Source organism: Microplitis mediator, chromosome 7 (assembly GCF_029852145.1).
Source record: "Microplitis mediator isolate UGA2020A chromosome 7, iyMicMedi2.1, whole genome shotgun sequence".
NCBI lineage: Eukaryota > Metazoa > Arthropoda > Insecta > Hymenoptera > Braconidae > Microplitis > Microplitis mediator.
Genome location: NC_079975.1, coordinates 8,993,151 through 9,010,760, shown reverse-complemented (window position 1 = coordinate 9,010,760; position 17,610 = coordinate 8,993,151). Strand labels below are relative to the sequence as shown.

At 30.8% G+C, this 17,610-nt stretch overlaps 1 protein-coding gene and 2 long non-coding RNA genes across 3 annotated transcripts; 2 read left to right on the top strand and 1 right to left on the bottom strand.

Annotated features, from left to right (window-relative positions):
• Positions 1-944: 944 nt before the first annotated feature.
• LOC130671201 (uncharacterized) lies at positions 945-3,758 on the bottom strand. The gene is made up of 3 exons (XR_008990483.1): positions 3,619-3,758; positions 1,353-1,614; positions 945-1,186 (listed from the first exon to the last, which is right to left on the bottom strand). It is a non-coding gene; the product is annotated as an uncharacterized LOC130671201 (long non-coding RNA).
• Positions 3,759-3,868: 110 nt separating this feature from the next.
• On the top strand, positions 3,869-13,114 carry LOC130671199 (neprilysin-2-like). Its single transcript, XM_057474931.1, has 10 exons — positions 3,869-4,350; positions 4,695-4,840; positions 6,762-6,797; positions 6,869-7,111; positions 7,182-7,393; positions 8,433-8,609; positions 8,688-9,182; positions 10,113-10,407; positions 10,501-10,751; positions 12,461-13,114. The coding sequence occupies exons 1-10, from the start codon at positions 4,319-4,321 to the stop codon at positions 12,797-12,799; spliced, it is 2,226 nt and encodes a 741-aa protein (XP_057330914.1). The 5' UTR covers positions 3,869-4,318; the 3' UTR covers positions 12,800-13,114.
• On the top strand, positions 10,746-11,328 carry LOC130671203 (uncharacterized). The gene is made up of 2 exons (XR_008990485.1): positions 10,746-10,823; positions 10,993-11,328. It is a non-coding gene; the product is annotated as an uncharacterized LOC130671203 (long non-coding RNA).
• Positions 13,115-17,610: the final 4,496 nt, after the last annotated feature.

Genomic DNA, 17,610 nt, shown 5'->3' with positions numbered 1-17,610 from the left:
ATATTAGCATCATACTCATATACTTATTATAGCAAAACAATTGTATGTATATTACATAGTATTCAATTTACAGATAAATAATTTAAAGATTCATTTTTTTCCTGCATCAGTAATCATAAAAGTTATCTTAAAAAAATATTTGCTCAGAACTGGGCGCCACAGAATTCAAAAATATTTAACACTAGTCTATTAGTCATTAGGTCATTACATATTTTTCTTTCGAATAGGAGTATATATTTTTTTGCAACGTTTCAAGTTGATTGTTACTGAAAACCACTTTCATTTAATAGTAAACTATTGATTTACAGAAATATAGAGACTGGGGCATGACGGCACCACTTAAGCGAGTAATTAGTTGTTGTGGCTTTTGTAATACCGGTTATAATTTTTTTCAGTTACTACTAAAATTTATCATTATTTTACAATAAATTCAAACGAATAAATTTCAACTCTAATCACTTACTTGGGAACTAACAGACCCCAACATCAAGTTCAGGGTAAAATTTTAACGCAATCACACTTGAATTTGGTGATTTTCAACACAATCCGTTTGTATTAATTGACTTTATTGGATTTTATGGTGAAAAGAAAAAGATTTATTATTTAATCTGAAATAATTCTGTTTTGCTCCGGACAAGTATAAATTTTTCGGATGTCAACTGACCTCGGTGTTTCCTACATCGTTCAACTTGTCAAACATAACAGGTTACTATAGAATAACGTGAAATTTAAACGTGTTAATTGAATGGAAACAATATATAAAAAACATATGACTTAACTGCGTAACTGATAACTAACTAATTTTTTAAAAATTTTTTACGGAGAGTGCGTTAACATCCTGCGGAAGTTATCCCTATATCTTATACTATTTTTGAATACATGTATACTTATATAACTCATACAAAGAATATGAAGAAAGAGGTCGAAAAAAAATATGTCACTGCTTTTTTTTTTATTTATTCAATTTTTCGCTGGTTATAAACAAATTTTAACATTCTAAATTTGTAAAATGCAAATTTAATAAAAACTATTAAAGATACAGTAAAAATGGTCATGGACAATATTGTAGAGAATTAAATTTTCTTCAAAAAAAGTCTCTTGTGTTTAAGTCGTAAAATTAATTGGTCAGCCAGAAAAACTCTGAAAATGGACTTTTCTTCAGTATACTTCAAACTTAATGTTATGACTGAAATTAAAAAAAATTATTACGGAAGCTGTGTCAACACACGTGACATTAATGTCACCCTAAAGGGAAATTTATGAAAAAAAAAATTCTATTAATAGATACTTTTTTTTTACTTTTCTCAATAGTTTGTAACTTTTCCTCTGTAGTAATAAAAAATCTTACTAACCATTAACTAACCCTCGCATCCACAGCAACAATGTCTACACCTTCAGCAACTCGGCTGTCGACTGCAGTTACGGAAGTAACTAGTGCTCAAGAGATGTGCAAAGATATACATTGCGATTTTGAAGCAACTTGTGAACTTGGACCTGACAGGTTTCCTCGGTGCAGTTACAAGTTCGATTGTGCCTCAATACGACAAGAAAATATGATACCCGTGGTAGTGATCTTAAAATTTATTCCTCTATTTGTGCGATGAAGATGGAAGCCTGTCAACGCCAACAAGAGTTACTATGACGACTACTAGACCTTTGTCAAGATTTGAAATTGCTTATACCCTAAGTTTGCTTTTATCCTATGTCATATGTCCTTTTTGCATACCTCAAGTGCGAAAGAGCTGAGGGTGCTTTATGAACGGTTTTTTTTCGACTATTTTACTCACATAAAAATCTTTCTACACTATTTTTATTACCCCAAGATAGGCCAAATTGTATACTAAGATATACAGAATTTATTAAGGGACAATTTGAACCCAATATTAAGTCGATTCATTATTTTATTCGTTTAAAATAAATTATTTTAACTCAAGAAACCAGTGCTGTCAATTGTTACGTATGAAACTTCGTAAACACGTTAACTCTCGATAGACACCATTAATCGGCCTAACTTTTTTCAATTGTCTTTGTATTTTTTATCACAAGAACCCTTATGAAAATTACTATCTAAATCTTTTTAGCTTAATTGTAATTAATGAACGACGTAAAACTGATTATGCGTGAAAGATTTAGCTGCTAGTTTTACTGTTGTTATTATTTTTAACTTCCCGCTAAGAAAATTGTAAATTTTCAAAAATTCGGGAAGTTATTGATTTCGGTCCGATTTACGAAAATCGAATTTCCATCAGATGTCGACGTTTTGAGGTCCGAGGGAGCTATTCTGACTAATTTCACGATGATGTCCGAGTGTATATATGTATGTATGTACGTACGTACGTACGTATGTAAATACCTGTATCTTTTGAACGGATGAACCGATTTTGAACTTTAAGGTGTCATTCGACGCGGATTGTCAATATCTTGAAGCCGAGAGAAAATTGAGCTTGATCGGTAGGGCTCGTTCAGAGATATTCCAAAAATAAAGTTTTTTGAAAAATGTTTTTTTTTGATAACTTTTAATGTGCTTGATAGATTGATTCCAAAATGGACTGGGCTCTAGAGCTTTATAAGCCACGTCGAATGCCACCTCAACCATCAAAATCGGTTCATTCGTTCAAGAGAAACCGTTGTCGAAAGAATTAAAAAAAAAAATTTTTATTTTTCCTGAAATATCACAAAAACGACTAGATAAATCGAATCCAAAATTTGATCAGCTTTAGAACTTGACAAAACGCGTCGATTGCCGCCTCAACCATCAAAATCGGTTAATTCGTTCGCGAGATATCGTGGGAGAAAGAAATGCTAAAAAATGGTTTTTTACAAAACAATGGCATACAAAGTATTTGCGAGCTCGAAGAGCTTGAAAATGTATTCACAATAGTGTTTTCGAGCTCAACGAGCTCGAAAACAGCGGGAAGTTTTGGGGCTGGCCCGCAGGGTCAACTTATAGACCGATTTTTTTCATTGTTTCTCTCTATCAACTACTGGTGGCAGCACTATCGTATCAATTTGTTTGAAAAAGGTGACATCTAAGACAAAAGACGAGATATTTAAAAAAAATGTTAGTAAAAAAATATTAAACTAAAAATGAGAAATAAAAAAATCAAATTCATAATTTGTAAGTTTCATAAAAGTTCATAATAAAAAAAAAATACATTAATATCATAGAATGAAAGTAATGAATAAAAATAAAATGAGCGATTGAGGTGTGCACTTTTGGATTTTCCAACATTTTTTTTTTTCATTTATTATATACCATATTTATTTAAGAGCTGTCTTTATATTTGAACTTAAACTCAGGAAAATTTATGGTAAAACTTTTCGAAAAAAAAATGGTCATAAAATAAAACTCAAGCTACAGTTTTTATTGAAAACTATAATTTTCTATTCATTTTAATTTAATATTTACTCGCAGTATAACATAAATTGATTTACTCGGTAAGAGTAAAAAAATCAAATCAAGGCCTGGAAATTAAACTATGTAATGGTGGCACACCTTTGACAGATGACAAAGGTAAAGAACATGAATGTGGAAGTGGCGTTAATCGATGAGATCTGACACACTCAAAATATACTTTTAAACTTGAACTTTCATGACTTCCATTTATTCGCTCTTACCATCTTATCATTGTTCGACTCCCTGACCGATCACTGCTTTTGAACTCTTCGACAATTCTTACTTGGCACCTCAATCGGAGACTTAGAAAAAACATTTCTTCAGAGTACGTTGCAAAGCGTTTGTACTGGCACGTTGTCTTGAAACACTTGCGATATACATCTGCAATTCAAGCATTTATACGAGTCTTATTTATATACCTCAATTTATATGTGTACCTATTCAGCCTTCAGTTATACAGCAAATATTCAAAAACCTTTTAAATCTAACCTTATTTTCTTGGCGCGATAGATAGTGAACTAATATTAATCTCTCCAAAAATATTAATTCAAATACGAATCAGCTATCCTACTTAAATAAAGTGTAGGATCGCTTGACAAAATTAAAAACTACCGTAGTAAACATGCAGTGAAGTAGTGTTTAAATAAGTTAAAAATAAATTAGTGGTGGGAAAACTTCATTTAAATACAGTAAACAAATGCGTGTGTTCATTTAGTAGATCAGTTGCATTCTAATCCAATTCATATCAGTATCAGTAGTATCTGTTTAGTTTTATTGGTTTAAATAAATAACAAGAAGACGGAAAATCTAAGGAATTTTTAGCATCTATGACATTCAGGTCACAAAGCGCGCGAATCATTACAAGTACAGAGAGTGTTGTTTGTTTGTGAAATCAATTGTATTGTGAAGATAATCAACCAAATGACAAATAATAGAGGACACATGACTATTGAGTAAGTTTATGTAATCGAAATAATTTAAATGAAGAAATAATTTTTTCATGAAACTTAATACTAATAATGTCCAGAAAAAATATTCATAAAATTAAATATTCAGTAGATATTTTCAAAAAAACATTTCTTAAAATGGATAACATTACGGAAAAATACAATTACAATTAGATGCTCTTATAGATTATGAATTTTTACTAAAATCGACAGCAATTTTTTGTATTCAATTAAATATTACGGGGGATACTGGACTCATTCTTGGATTTAGAGTGGATTAAATTACGGAAATACTTTTGATAATGGGAATCGGAAAAATGTATAAACAATAATAATCATATAATTTTTAGTGATTCATCATGGTGGAAGAGACGAACAACTTTGGAACGAGGACTGACGATAATAGCAGTTTGCGGGGTGCTTTTATGCATTGCCTTGGCAATAAGTATTGGTGTAATAGTTAAGAAGTCGAGGTCACGCAGTGGCACAGATGCAGGTGAATATCTATATCATTGAATTATGAAGTGTCTTTTTATTAAGTACATGCGTAATATTTCCCTGGTTAAAAATACTGATTGAAAAGAATTGAGAAGCGGCCATTCCATGCAAACTGTATATCTATATATACAAACAAAAGGATTGAAATTATTGAAAAGAATTCGAAATTCATCATTTTCAATTCTTTTTAATCAGTATTTTTAACCAGGGTTAGTATGATTTAAGAGTTGGTGAAATTTTACATACTCAATTATGAATTTTAGACAATTTTTTAAAACAAATAGATATTAAATAATCGTCTAATGCAACTACGTTAGAGTCCTTGAGAAGACTACATAATTAATATGTCATAACACTCACATACGTATCCCTTCCTTGGCAGAAAGTTACAAACATAACCAGAAATAAATCACAAAAATTGTAAACACAAATATTAAATTTTGTTTCTTAGACTGTAAACTTATCTTAATACCAAATAATTTATTTAAATGAAATATTTAATTTTAAATCTCGTTGTCTCATATCCTAATAATTAATTAAATAACAAATCACAGTTTTATTGAATAAAAATTATTTTCTTGTTTTTATTTAATGTTTGTTTTTAATTTTTGTACAACGTTGCGTCGGTTTCCCGACTTTATCAAGTACTCAATTACTAAACATTAATTGTCAAGAATTATGAATAAATAATTAAGACAGTAACATGATTTATGTAGTCTTTCCTCAGACACAAACATTATTGTCATTACAACTGACTAGTTATAAAAAAAAACTTCAATTTTGCAATTAAAATTCTTTGTAATAAATAATGAATTAATATTAAAATCTTTTCTTCAAGATAATGATAAACAGCTGACTTATTTATGTATATGATAAATAAGTCAGCTGTTTGTCATTATCTTGAAGGAAAGATATTAATATTAATTTATTATTTATTCATAATTCTTGACAACCCATGTTTAGTAATTGAGGTAATTCATGATTTAAAATTATTTATGTAATTTGAATTTAGTATAATTAAATCTAACAATTAATTTTCACTATTTAAGTTAATTAGATTTGTTAAAAATGTATATTAATTTATTTTATTTTGACTTTCTAGTACTTGATAAAGTCGGGAAACCGAACAAACGTTGTACAAAAATTAAAAACAAACATTACATAATAACAAGAAAATAATTTTTATGATATAAAACTGTGATTTGTTATTTAATTAAAATATTTAATATTCGCGCCATTGGATTTTCAAATATAAAATATACTTCAATGAAAACAATATAGCGCTCTATATCAATAGATGACGAAAAAAGAAAAATTGCTACATCAACAATAATATTGCATAGTAAAATGGCTATCGAATACGAGATATTTTGTTGACTACCGAAGTTTTTTAGTCATTTTTTGCGATATTTATGATTTTCAGTGAATACATTACTTATTTTGGTTCCTTTTTTACCGGAAATCACCGATGCATTAGAGCAGCCGACGTAAAAATCGAAATGTTACCCTAAGTAGGAAAGTTTTATGCGGTAAAAAATAATTCATCAATGCGTAAAAAATGTGCGAGCTAAAATTTGAATATTTACCATTTTCACCTGTAAGTTCAACGCTCCGTAGTCATTATTTCGTTCAACTAGTTTTAATCAACTTATTTTCTAACATACGAAAATTTTATTTTAGACAAAAATAATACTCTTAGACGTTATCGTCCAATTAGCTCATAATATTTTAAGATTTTTTAGTGTTACGTTTAACATATGTGTAAAAGATTCTTACATCCATCGACATATGTTAAAAAAAACACCAATTAGTGTAAGCTGTTTTTACGCGCGATTTGTGTTAATTTTGACAAAAAAACATTTACTGCTTTGGACTCAATTTTGGATCTCAAACCTCACCTACTATTGTTCTAATTTCAGATAACGTTTGCAACTCACCATCTTGTATCCATACCGGTAAGCAATAGTTAATTATTAAGTTGTCATGTAACAAAATTATCGGCAATAACAAACAAAATTTATTTTAGCCTCGGAAATCCTAAAAAATATGGATTCATCTGTTAACCCTTGCGATGACTTTTATAAATTTGCCTGTGGTGGATTTATTAAATCAACTATCATTCCTGATGACAAAAATATCGTGAATACATTTAGTATAATTGGTGATCAAGTTTTAGCACAACTAAAAATGATAGAAGATCCGCGTTTAATAGATATGCCTCATCCATTTAGACTTGTAAGATCTCTCTACAAAAAATGCATGAACAAAAGTTAGTATTTTTCTTTTTTTATAATGATAACCTTGAATTAAATCTATGATAACAAAATTGTTACTTCTAGCTGTCATTGAAGAACAAGGACTTACTCCTTTGTTGAATATTCTAAATGAACTCAGAGGATGGCCAGTACTAGAAGGAGATAGGTGGAAAGATTATGAATTTAATTGGATGACATCTATCTTCAAGCTTCGAGAATTGGGTTATTATTTTGATTGTTTTATAGACTTTAGCATTGGCGTTGATGTTAAAAACACTACGAGACGTGTTATGTATGTAAGTTACAATAAAACATATTTACATACTCCTTCTTGTTGAGAAACAAAGCTTAAGTTACTAAGAATTTATTAGATCAATGAGTTAACAATTGAAAATAAAAAATCTGATAATCGCCTGATTCTGCAGGCCAGCCTTGAAACTTCCCGCTGTTTTCGAGCTCAAGGCGCTTAAAAACATTACTGTCAATACACTTATGAGCTTTTCAAGCTCAACAATATTAATGCCGCACATTCCATTGCGAAAATTCAAGTAAAAAACAATAACAAACAAAAAATAATAAAGCAAATCGTTGTTTTTTTTTAAATTTATATCAGTAATATCTTTGGAAATAATGAACCGATTTTGACGTTTGAAATAGCATTTCACGCAGTTTTCTGACCTCTAACTCTATTTTTGTATTTTTAATCACCGATATCTTTTACAATAATGAATCGATTTTGACGTACGAGTAGACATTCGATGCAGTTTTTCTATTACTGACGTTTAATAAAACACTGCCATCAATGAGTTCAAAAATTTAGATTTTATTAGATAAAAACACTTTTTTGCAATTCTTTTGACATCGGTTTCTCTTGAACGAAAGAATGATTTTGATGGTTGAGGTGGCATTCGACGTGGCTTATAAAGCTCTAGAGCCCAGTCCATTTTGGAATCAATCCATCGAGAACATTAAAAGTTATCCGAAAAAAACACTTTTGAAAAAATTTTATTTTTGGAATATCTCTGAACGAGCCCTACCGATCAAGCTCAATTTTCTTACAGCTTCAAGATATTGACAAGCCGCGTCGAATGACACCTTAAAGTTCAAAATCGGTTCATCCGTTCAAAAGATACAGGTATTTACATACGTACATACACTCGGACATCATCGTGAAATTAGTCAGAATAGCTTCCTAGGACCTCAAAACGTCGACATCTGATGAAAGTTCGATTTTTGTAAATCGGACCGAAACCAATAACTTCCCGAATTTTCAAAAATTTACAATTTTCTTAGCGGGAAGTAAAAAAAATTTTTACTACTTATTTTTTATTGCAGTTAGATCAACCTTCACTTGAATTATCACGAGAATACTTAATAGAAGGACTAGCTAACAAGATTGTAAACGAATATTACCGGTACATGGTCGACATTGCGGTGATTCTAGGTGCTGACCGTAAACGCGCTGAAAAAGAACTTTTGGAATCACTTGAATTTGAAATGAAACTTGCCAAGGTAAAACTTAATGATAAATTTAACTTTATTAATTAATGATAAAAAGTATGATGTAAAAGATTTTATTAAAAATTTTAGATATCTTTGCCGGTTGAAGAACGACGTAATTTAACTTTATTGTACAATCCAATGACAGTTGCCGAATTATCAAAGAAATATCCAAGTATCCCTTGGAAGGAATATTTCAATAGAATTCTCAAGCCTCAGGTTCAAGTTGATGATAACGAAACAACGATTGTTAATGTTCCTAGTTTCATGTCAGAGTTTGAAAAACTAATGAAATCAACATCAAAAAGAGTACAAGCTAATTTTGTAATATGGCGTGTCGTTTCTTCAACTGTGGGATTCTTGAATGATGAAATTCGAAAACGAGAACTTGAATTTTCCACAGCTCTGAGTGGTAGAACGGAAAGAGTTCCAAGATGGAAAGAATGTGTTGCTACTGTCTCCAAAACTTTACCATCGAGCGTTGGAGCCTTGTACATAAGAAAATACTTTGACGAAGACGCAAAAAAAGATGCCATGGAAATGGTTTCGGATATTCGTAATCAGTTTAATAAAATATTGCAATCAGTAAATAATTCATTACTTACTCTAGATAGCAAAATTACGTCTTGATGAGTTCTGAATGAGTTCCCAGACAGCATCCAAGTCGGAATGACTGGTTAACTTGGTCTTTTTGAAGGCCTCCTCAAGAAGTCTTATAATGACTTCTTAAAGGTGTGATTTTTAAGAACTCTTAATTCAGAGTACTTGAAGACTCCATAAATAAGACGTCAGTTTTGTGACGACTAAATATATTCTTTTTTAAACTTCTTTATGAAGTCAAAGTTAGGAGCTCCTTCAGACGTCATGGTAAATTCATACTGAAGTCTTATTCGTGAAGTCAGGAAAAAGAACTCTTTGAGAACTCTTTTTAAAGACGTCTTACTGAGTTCTCTAGGTGGCTCATTCGACATCTTGAGAACTTCTTTAAGATAATGATAAGACATCTAAATCATAAATAGGAAGCCAGATAGCAAAACGACGTCTTGATGAGTTCTGAATGAGTTCCTATTTTGATTTGGACGTCTCATCAACATCTTACAGAAGTCTTTAAGAAGTTATCAAGATGACGAATGAGCCACCTAGCGAACTCAGTAAGACGTCTTTAAAAAGAGTTCTCAAAGAGTTCTTTTTTCTGACTTCACAAATAAGACTTCAGTATGAATTTACCATGACGTCTTAAGGAACTCCTAATTTTGACTTCTAAGAAGTTAAAATAAAAGAATACATTTAGATGTCACAAAACTGACGTCTTATTTATGGAGTCTTCAAAAACTCTTAATTGAGAGGTCTTAAAAATGACACCTTTAAGAAGTCATTATAATAAGACTTCTTGAGGACGCCTCCAAAAAGACGTCGTAAAGCAGACATTCCGACTTGAATGCTGCCTGGGACCATTGTATTTATTTATAATAATTAAACGCAGAGTATATTACTAATTGAAATAATATATAATAGGTTGACTGGATGGATGAAGAAACGAGGAAGAGTGCTCTAGAAAAAGCTGCATCGCTGGCTAGCCATATTGCGTATCCTACTGAGCTTTTGTACGACACTGAATTAGAAAAATTCTACAATAATCTAGAATTTGATGAAAATGCTTCTTACTTAAAAAATGTATTGAATGCGTCATTATATGGCGTAGAATACTCTATTAGTCAGTTCAGAAAACCGGTTAATAAAAGTGATTGGATATCACATGGCCGTCCAGCTGTTGTTAATGCATTTTATTCATCAATTGAAAACAGTATCCGTGTGTATAATTTATCGTTAATCACATAAATTATTAATAATTAATTCAGAATTAGTTATGAGTTGCATTGATTTTCTTTTTAAATTTTTGTAGAGTTCCCTGCTGGAATTCTTCAAGGTGCTTTTTATAACAAAGACCGTCCAAAATACTTGAATTATGGTGGCATTGGATTTGTGATTGGTCATGAAATTACTCACGGCTTTGACGATGAGGGCAGGCAATTTAATAAAGACGGTAATCTAGTCGATTGGTGGGCACCATCAACCGAAAAAAAGTACCTAGAGAAGACTAAATGTATAATTAATCAGTATGGAAATTATACTGTAAAAGAAGTTGGAATGAACGTGAGAAAATGAATAATTTACGTTACACTGGAAAAAATGAAGTTATCGTAACCATCTGAAGTATTGCTCATGGTGAATAGTTGTCTAACAGAATGTATTGTTAAATTGACAGTCCTAGATTGCTGCATTGACTATCGTCAATTTTAAATAAAAGTATTGTTAATTTAACCATATTGTTCGGTTAGATTTCCCATACTTGGTATTTTGCTGTTTTAACGATTCCTATAAATTTCTATTATAGCTATTCAAAGTGTGTATTTAGCTATCTGAATGGTTAATATAGCAATCTGGATTGTGAATATATCAATACGTGTTGTTTCGGCTGGGCTGCACCTAACGAAATCTCGAATTTAAAATTTCTAATTATTTATTAAATAATTATGATTAAGGTAAGTGACCCCTCCATCGGTCAGTTAAGCGTATGTTTTTTTTTCGAATTAAGAATTAAAATATAAAAAACCAATTCATGTATAAAACAGTGATAGAATCTTGAAGCTTATACATTTAGCTTCAAATTAAAAAAAATAAATGTAAAAATATTTATTAAAAATTAAATAATAAATGAAAATAACTTCAATTCCGGATGTCCCCTCTATCGGCCTAGCTGTCCTCTCTATCGGTCTGCCTAGACTCCCTTTATCGGCCACCTTATAGATAAAATTTTAGCTCATCGGATGTATATAATTTATTTACATCTATTCTTAATACTTATATTCATTTTGAAACATAACTTAATCAATTTGTTCATTTATTTTGATATTATCAAATTAAATTGACTATTTTGCATAAAAATGCTGATAACCTCAAAAAAAAATAAAACTAAGGTGGCCGATAATGCATACAGAGGTAACTTTCTTGTATCTATATTCGGCCACCCTATTTTTAATATAAACTAGGCAAAAATCATTAAATTTTTAACTCTTAAAATTACTATGCAACGAGCTAATGAGATTACAAAAAAAAATCGGACTTTTATTGTTGTTTTTAATTAGTAATAGATTATTGAAAAAACAAGAAACCTTAACCAACCTGATAAGAAATCACCAGAAATCGCATCTGATGCACTACAATTTTTTTTTTAATTATAAAATGAATTTTTACAATAATCAGAGTATGTTGAATCTAAACTAGGTTAATTTTACTTTTTTTTTTTTTTAACTATTCATGCATGAATACGTATACTTATGAGGGAAATATATCGATTTTTCGACTGCGTGGCCGATAAAGGGGGTCTGGCCGATAGAGGGGTCACTTACCTTACAGCGATTTTTTTAGCTTTTGACAAAAAGCAGAAGACCAACTTCTTCGGAAGATTTTTATTATTCAAGTCTTAAATATTCAAAACGTAATTAGAAATCCTGAATTCGAGATTTCGTTAGGTACAGATGTGGTTATTAATGCCTGTTACTCTAAACGTAACACTGCTATACTTTAGTGTACCAGGCATTAATGACCATATCTGTACAACCCAGCTTTAATACGTATTGCCGTAGCGACCATCTATAGAGAATAAGTAATATAGCAATCTAAACTTTACGTAAATAGAGTATTGCTATATTAACAATCTACGATTTTTTAACCTTCAGATAGTTACTATAACCAAACAGTATTGTTCTTATAGCAATCTTTTTTTTTTCAGTGTAGTATACAAATAACTTAATTAAAAATACTTTATAATGATCGTTTTTTATTTTATGTTATTCTTTTAGCTGAATGGTATTAATACTCAAGGAGAAAATATTGCTGATAATGGAGGTGTAAAGGAAGCATATTTAGCGTATAGAGAGTGGGCTGACCAACATGAACCAGAACCAAATCTTCCTGGTCTTCCTTATACGCCAAGACAAATGTTTTGGATTAGTGCAGCAAACACGTGGTGCTCTGTGATTCGGCCTAAAGCATTAATACTTCGTATTATTACTGATTCACATAGTCCTGAAGAATTTCGTATTCTTGGATCACTGTCTAATAGGCCAGAATTCGCTGAAGATTTTCAATGTCCGCTAGGATCAAAGATGAATCCAAAAGATAAATGTGCTGTGTGGTAATATCTTCAACGAGGAAAATTTTTGTTCTGTTGATTGAAAATTCTCGGGTCACAAAATTTCATCTAATTGTCCTGAATTTAAACTAATTCATCTGTTTTTAAACTTTTACAATGACTTTAAGCTGATTTGATCTTATTTTTTGAAAAACACTTGCGTTACAGAAGAACAAAATTGAATTGAATCATGGATTTATAATACTTTTATTTATGGATAAAATTTATCAAAAACGTTCAAAATTCCGAAATTGATTGTTATATATATATATATATACTGGATATGTCTCTAGTTTAAATAAATATTTTTTAATTATTTCTACTGTTTATAAAGTCCAGGTTGTGCCTCAGTGGGGTGTCAATAGACCCCCGGCGGGACCTGGTCGTCGATTATTTAAAAATGATTAATTTATTTAATTTTCCCGATTTAAAGTTTACTCGAAGCCTATGTATGTTTTTATCCTCCATATTTTTATTATCAAAATATGAGGATAAGGGTTTTGATGGATGGCTGAGCAGCCGGTGGCAGCGCCTAAAAATACAGGAGATTAAATTCATGTAAAATATTGGGATGCCAAATGGCACCCCAAAGTAAAGGGTTAATTAATTTTAAAATTAAATGTGGGATTTATTTTATAAATAATAGAGTATAACATCAAGCCGATGGATTTGGAGTTAATTATATATATATCAAAAAATTAATACAGTGTTGTATCTCAGGTTCGTTATGGAAATATCGAGACAGTCAAATTCTTATCGACACTTTGTTTTATCTACGAATGGACTGCGTCGAACGTTCTGAAGATGCTTATCAACGTCATTTCTGTTTAAACAGTTCAGAATTTATTTATAATAAATTATATATGGGGGAAGGGGGGGGGGGGGGCAAAACGGGATACTTAACGAAAAATTTAGTTTTTAGGGACATAAATATCGTAAATTGGCTTCATTTTGATTCTATTTGAAATAAATATAACGAATTTTTATTTTCTGCGGGCAAAATGGGATACCCCAAAAAAAAGTAAATATTTTGTTTTTTTTTTTAAGTGAATAAAATTGATGTAATAATGTCTTTCTAAATTGATGTAAGTAAAAAAATTTACTCTCAACACATTTTTAAAGAATGTGCTCAACTGGTAGAGCACTCGGCGCGATACTGAATTGGTCTGGGTTCGATTCCCAGTTCGGGCTATCTATATTTTTCTCAGTTTATCTATAAATTGTCTTATTGAGAAGGTTATTTGCATGTTTGCATGTTTAGGTTTCCACTATATTTAAATGGTGGACACAAAAATGAATATTTGTGATACTTCATGAAAATAAATTTGTAGTACAATAAAATTTGTACATTTTTTTCATTTATACTTTTCGCAAAAAATATAAAAATGTTTTTTTTTTTAGCTTTTAATAGTGTAAAATGATACTAGATGTCATTTTTGACCATTTTCGAAAGTTTTTCGAGAAAAAAAAATTTTGACGAAATTTTGAGGGTATCCCATTTTTCCGGCCTATCCCGTTTTGCCCCCCCCCTTCCCCTAAATTAATTATATTGATTCAATTAATAAATATTACGAGAGTGTAACATTGGTCATGTTTTCGGGATCAGACAAAAAATGAAATAAAACAAGTTTGAAAGATAATTATTAGCTCAATAAAATAATTAATAAAATTTATCAATATAATAACAGATTTATTTTAATTTATAACAATAAATATGACAAGTTAACACCGCACAGTACAGTCTACTGATGACGGCTTCGGACTCATGTGAAAACTCTAATTTCTTTCAACTTTCAAGCCAAAACCTTCCTGGCTTATTATTAGGGAATGGGGTTTTCCTATTATCATTGTCACACAGTATTTTTAAGTTTTCAATCAATTTATTTTTTGTTACTGGGAAACCTTGTTTACAATAGTAAACAATCCATTGAACTAGTTCATTTTCTCCTTCATCGCTAAGTATAGTTGATGGTCCAGGTGGTTTGTCACTGATTTTGTGAATTTTTCTTGCTCCTATCATTGATATCAGTGTATTATATTTTCTAGAAACTTCAACAACTTTTATGTCCCCTAAAACTTCAGCTAAAGCTAATTTTAAGTCAGCTTTATTATAAGTATATCTTGTTTTTTTGGTCACTTTAGATTTATTTTTTTACAAACCTTCTGTTTATTATTAACTTTAGGAATTGTTGATTTTTAACAAAGAAAAAACTTACGGACAACTTGATACACGCACTATTTTTATAGGTTAAAATAGAAAATTTTACAACCGCAGTAATGCATACATGCCCAGTTTATTGGTACCAATTACTGCTTCCGTAAATAAATAATATTAATTAATCAAAATTCAATTTTTATTGAACTTTTGGGGTTAAATAAAGGTTATCTTACTTCTGTAAGCAATAAATAGGGGAGGGTGGGGCAGAGCGGCCCCCATGGGACAGAGCGGCCCCCCTGAAATTTTGACCAAAAAAAATTTTTTTTTTTTCGACTAATTACTATAAATCCGATATGTTTGCGCATTTTTACCCCTACGCATGACATTTGGGGCAAAATGGACACGCCCAAAATTTTGAAAAAGTGATTTTTTCATATTTTTATCGTCAAATTAAAAAAAAAATTATTATATTTCCACATTTCTAGCCCTACGCATAACACCTGGGGCAAAATGGACCAGCCGAAACTTCCGAAAAAATTATTTTTTCATATTTTTCGGCCGTTTCTCTATGTAAGAGGCAAATTTGGTCACTAAAAATTTATAAAAATTAAATTTTTTTTTTTAGTTGATAAATTTTTGAAATAAAGTAAAATCATAGAATTGATTTTTTTTTTATTAAATAACAATTAGTAATTAAGGTAATCGAGAGTGAACGATTTTTTACGCTTTAAAAAATTTTTTTCGAGTAATATAAAACCAAAAATAGTTGTCAAGAGAAAGAAATACATTCTTAATGATGAAAACAATTAAAAAAATCGGTCTGTCAGTTGACCCTGCGGGCCAGCCCCAAAACTTCCCGCTGTTTTCGAGCTCGCTGAGCTCGAAAACATTATTGTGAATATATTTTCGAGCTCTTCGAGCTCGCAAATACTTTTGTATGCCATTGTTTTGTAAAAAACCATTTTTTAGCATTTCTTTCTTCCACGATATCTCGCGAACGAATTAACCGATTTTGATGGTTGAGGTGGCAATCGACGCGTTTTATCAAGTTCTAAAGCTGGTCGAATTTTGAAATTGATTTATTCAGCCGTTTTTGAGAAATTTCAAAAAAACCAAGGAAAAAATTTTTTTTGAATTCTTTCGTCAACGGTTTCTCTTGAACGAATAAACCGATTTTGATGGTTGAGGTGGCATTCGACGCGGCTTATAGAGTTTTAGAGCTGATTAGATTTTGGAACCAATCCATCGAGCAAATTGGAAGTTATCCAAATAAAACATTTTTAAAAAAATTTTATTTTTGAAATATCTCTGAACGCACCCTACCGATTAAGTTCAAATTTCTACGGCCTCAAGACATTAACAAGCCGCGTCGAATGACACCTCAACGATCAAAATCGGTTCATCCGTTCAAGAGTTATGAATATTTACATACATACATACGTACGTACGTACGTACGTACGTACACACATACATACACTCGGACATCATCGTGAAATTAGTCAGGATAGCTTCCTAGGACCTCGAAACGTCGACATCTGATGGAAATTCGATTTTCGTAAATCGGACCGAAACCAATAACTTCCCGAATTTTTGAAAATTTACAATTTTCTTAGCGGGAAGTTAAAAAAAAAAAAAACGAAAAAAAAAATTTTTTTTATCACTTTTCGAAGGGGGGCCGCTCTGCCCCACCCTCCCCTATATAAATTGAGTCATTTATTTGAGAAAAAAAAGGCCTTTTAGTTCCACGTCTTTTCGCGCAAGAACTCACAAAAAAGGCATAATGTTCAACCTCTACCACCTGTCAATTTTAATTCATTAATAGCAAATTCAAAATTTATAGTACATGTAAAATTACTGTACAGTTAACTTCTTTCAGGTTTCAATTATAGCAATAATTTTTTTTAAATCAACAAAACTCAGTTATCGTTTATTTTTAATTGAAACAAAAAAATCCGCAGTAATACCCACACTCGCAGTAACACCCATACTTACCCTAGTGTGAATTAAATAAATTTTTATTTGTAAATAGATATCAATTAAAAACTCAAATAATTTGAATCATTTTAAATTATATTGAATGAGAAAATAATATATATTAATATGAACAAACAAAAAACTTTTTTTGTTTTTATCTAAAATGTACTTTTTATTTTTAACTTCCCGCCAATAAAATCGATAATTTTCAAAAATTTCGGGAAATTATTGTTTTCACCCCGATTTGCGAAAATCGAAATTTCATCAGATGTCGACGTATTAAGGTCCTAGGAAGTTATTCTGACTATTTTTAGAATGATGTCCGAGTGTCTGAATGTGTGTGTGTGTGTGTGTGTGTGTGTGTGTGTGTGTGTGTGTGTGTGTGTGTGTGTGTGTGTGTATGTGTGTGACCGGTCTATAACTTTTTAACTAATGCGTAGACGTCTGATTGCTACTCTCATTTTACCGATCTTCGACTATGTACACGGAAAGAAATTTTTCGCGGATACCACTATGTTGTATGGTCGATTCTACCATACTGTATGGTAGCAGAGATTTTTTCATTCGTTTAAAAATTGTGAGTATAGATGATTTGACCATCACGGGAATGGTAACATTCACGATAGTCATGGCGGATGAGCCTATGTCAGTATGGGCGTCAAGCTTATACATTTAGCTTCAAATT

Coding starts and splice junctions, on each gene's coding strand:
- LOC130671199 (XM_057474931.1), top strand. CDS start 4,319: ATGACAAATAATAGAGGACACATGACTATTGA. Junction 8,610..8,687: donor TTGAAATGAAACTTGCCAAG/GTAAAACTTAAT, acceptor TAAAAATTTTAG/ATATCTTTGCCGGTTGAAGA. Junction 10,752..12,460: donor TAAAAGAAGTTGGAATGAAC/GTGAGAAAATGA, acceptor TTATTCTTTTAG/CTGAATGGTATTAATACTCA.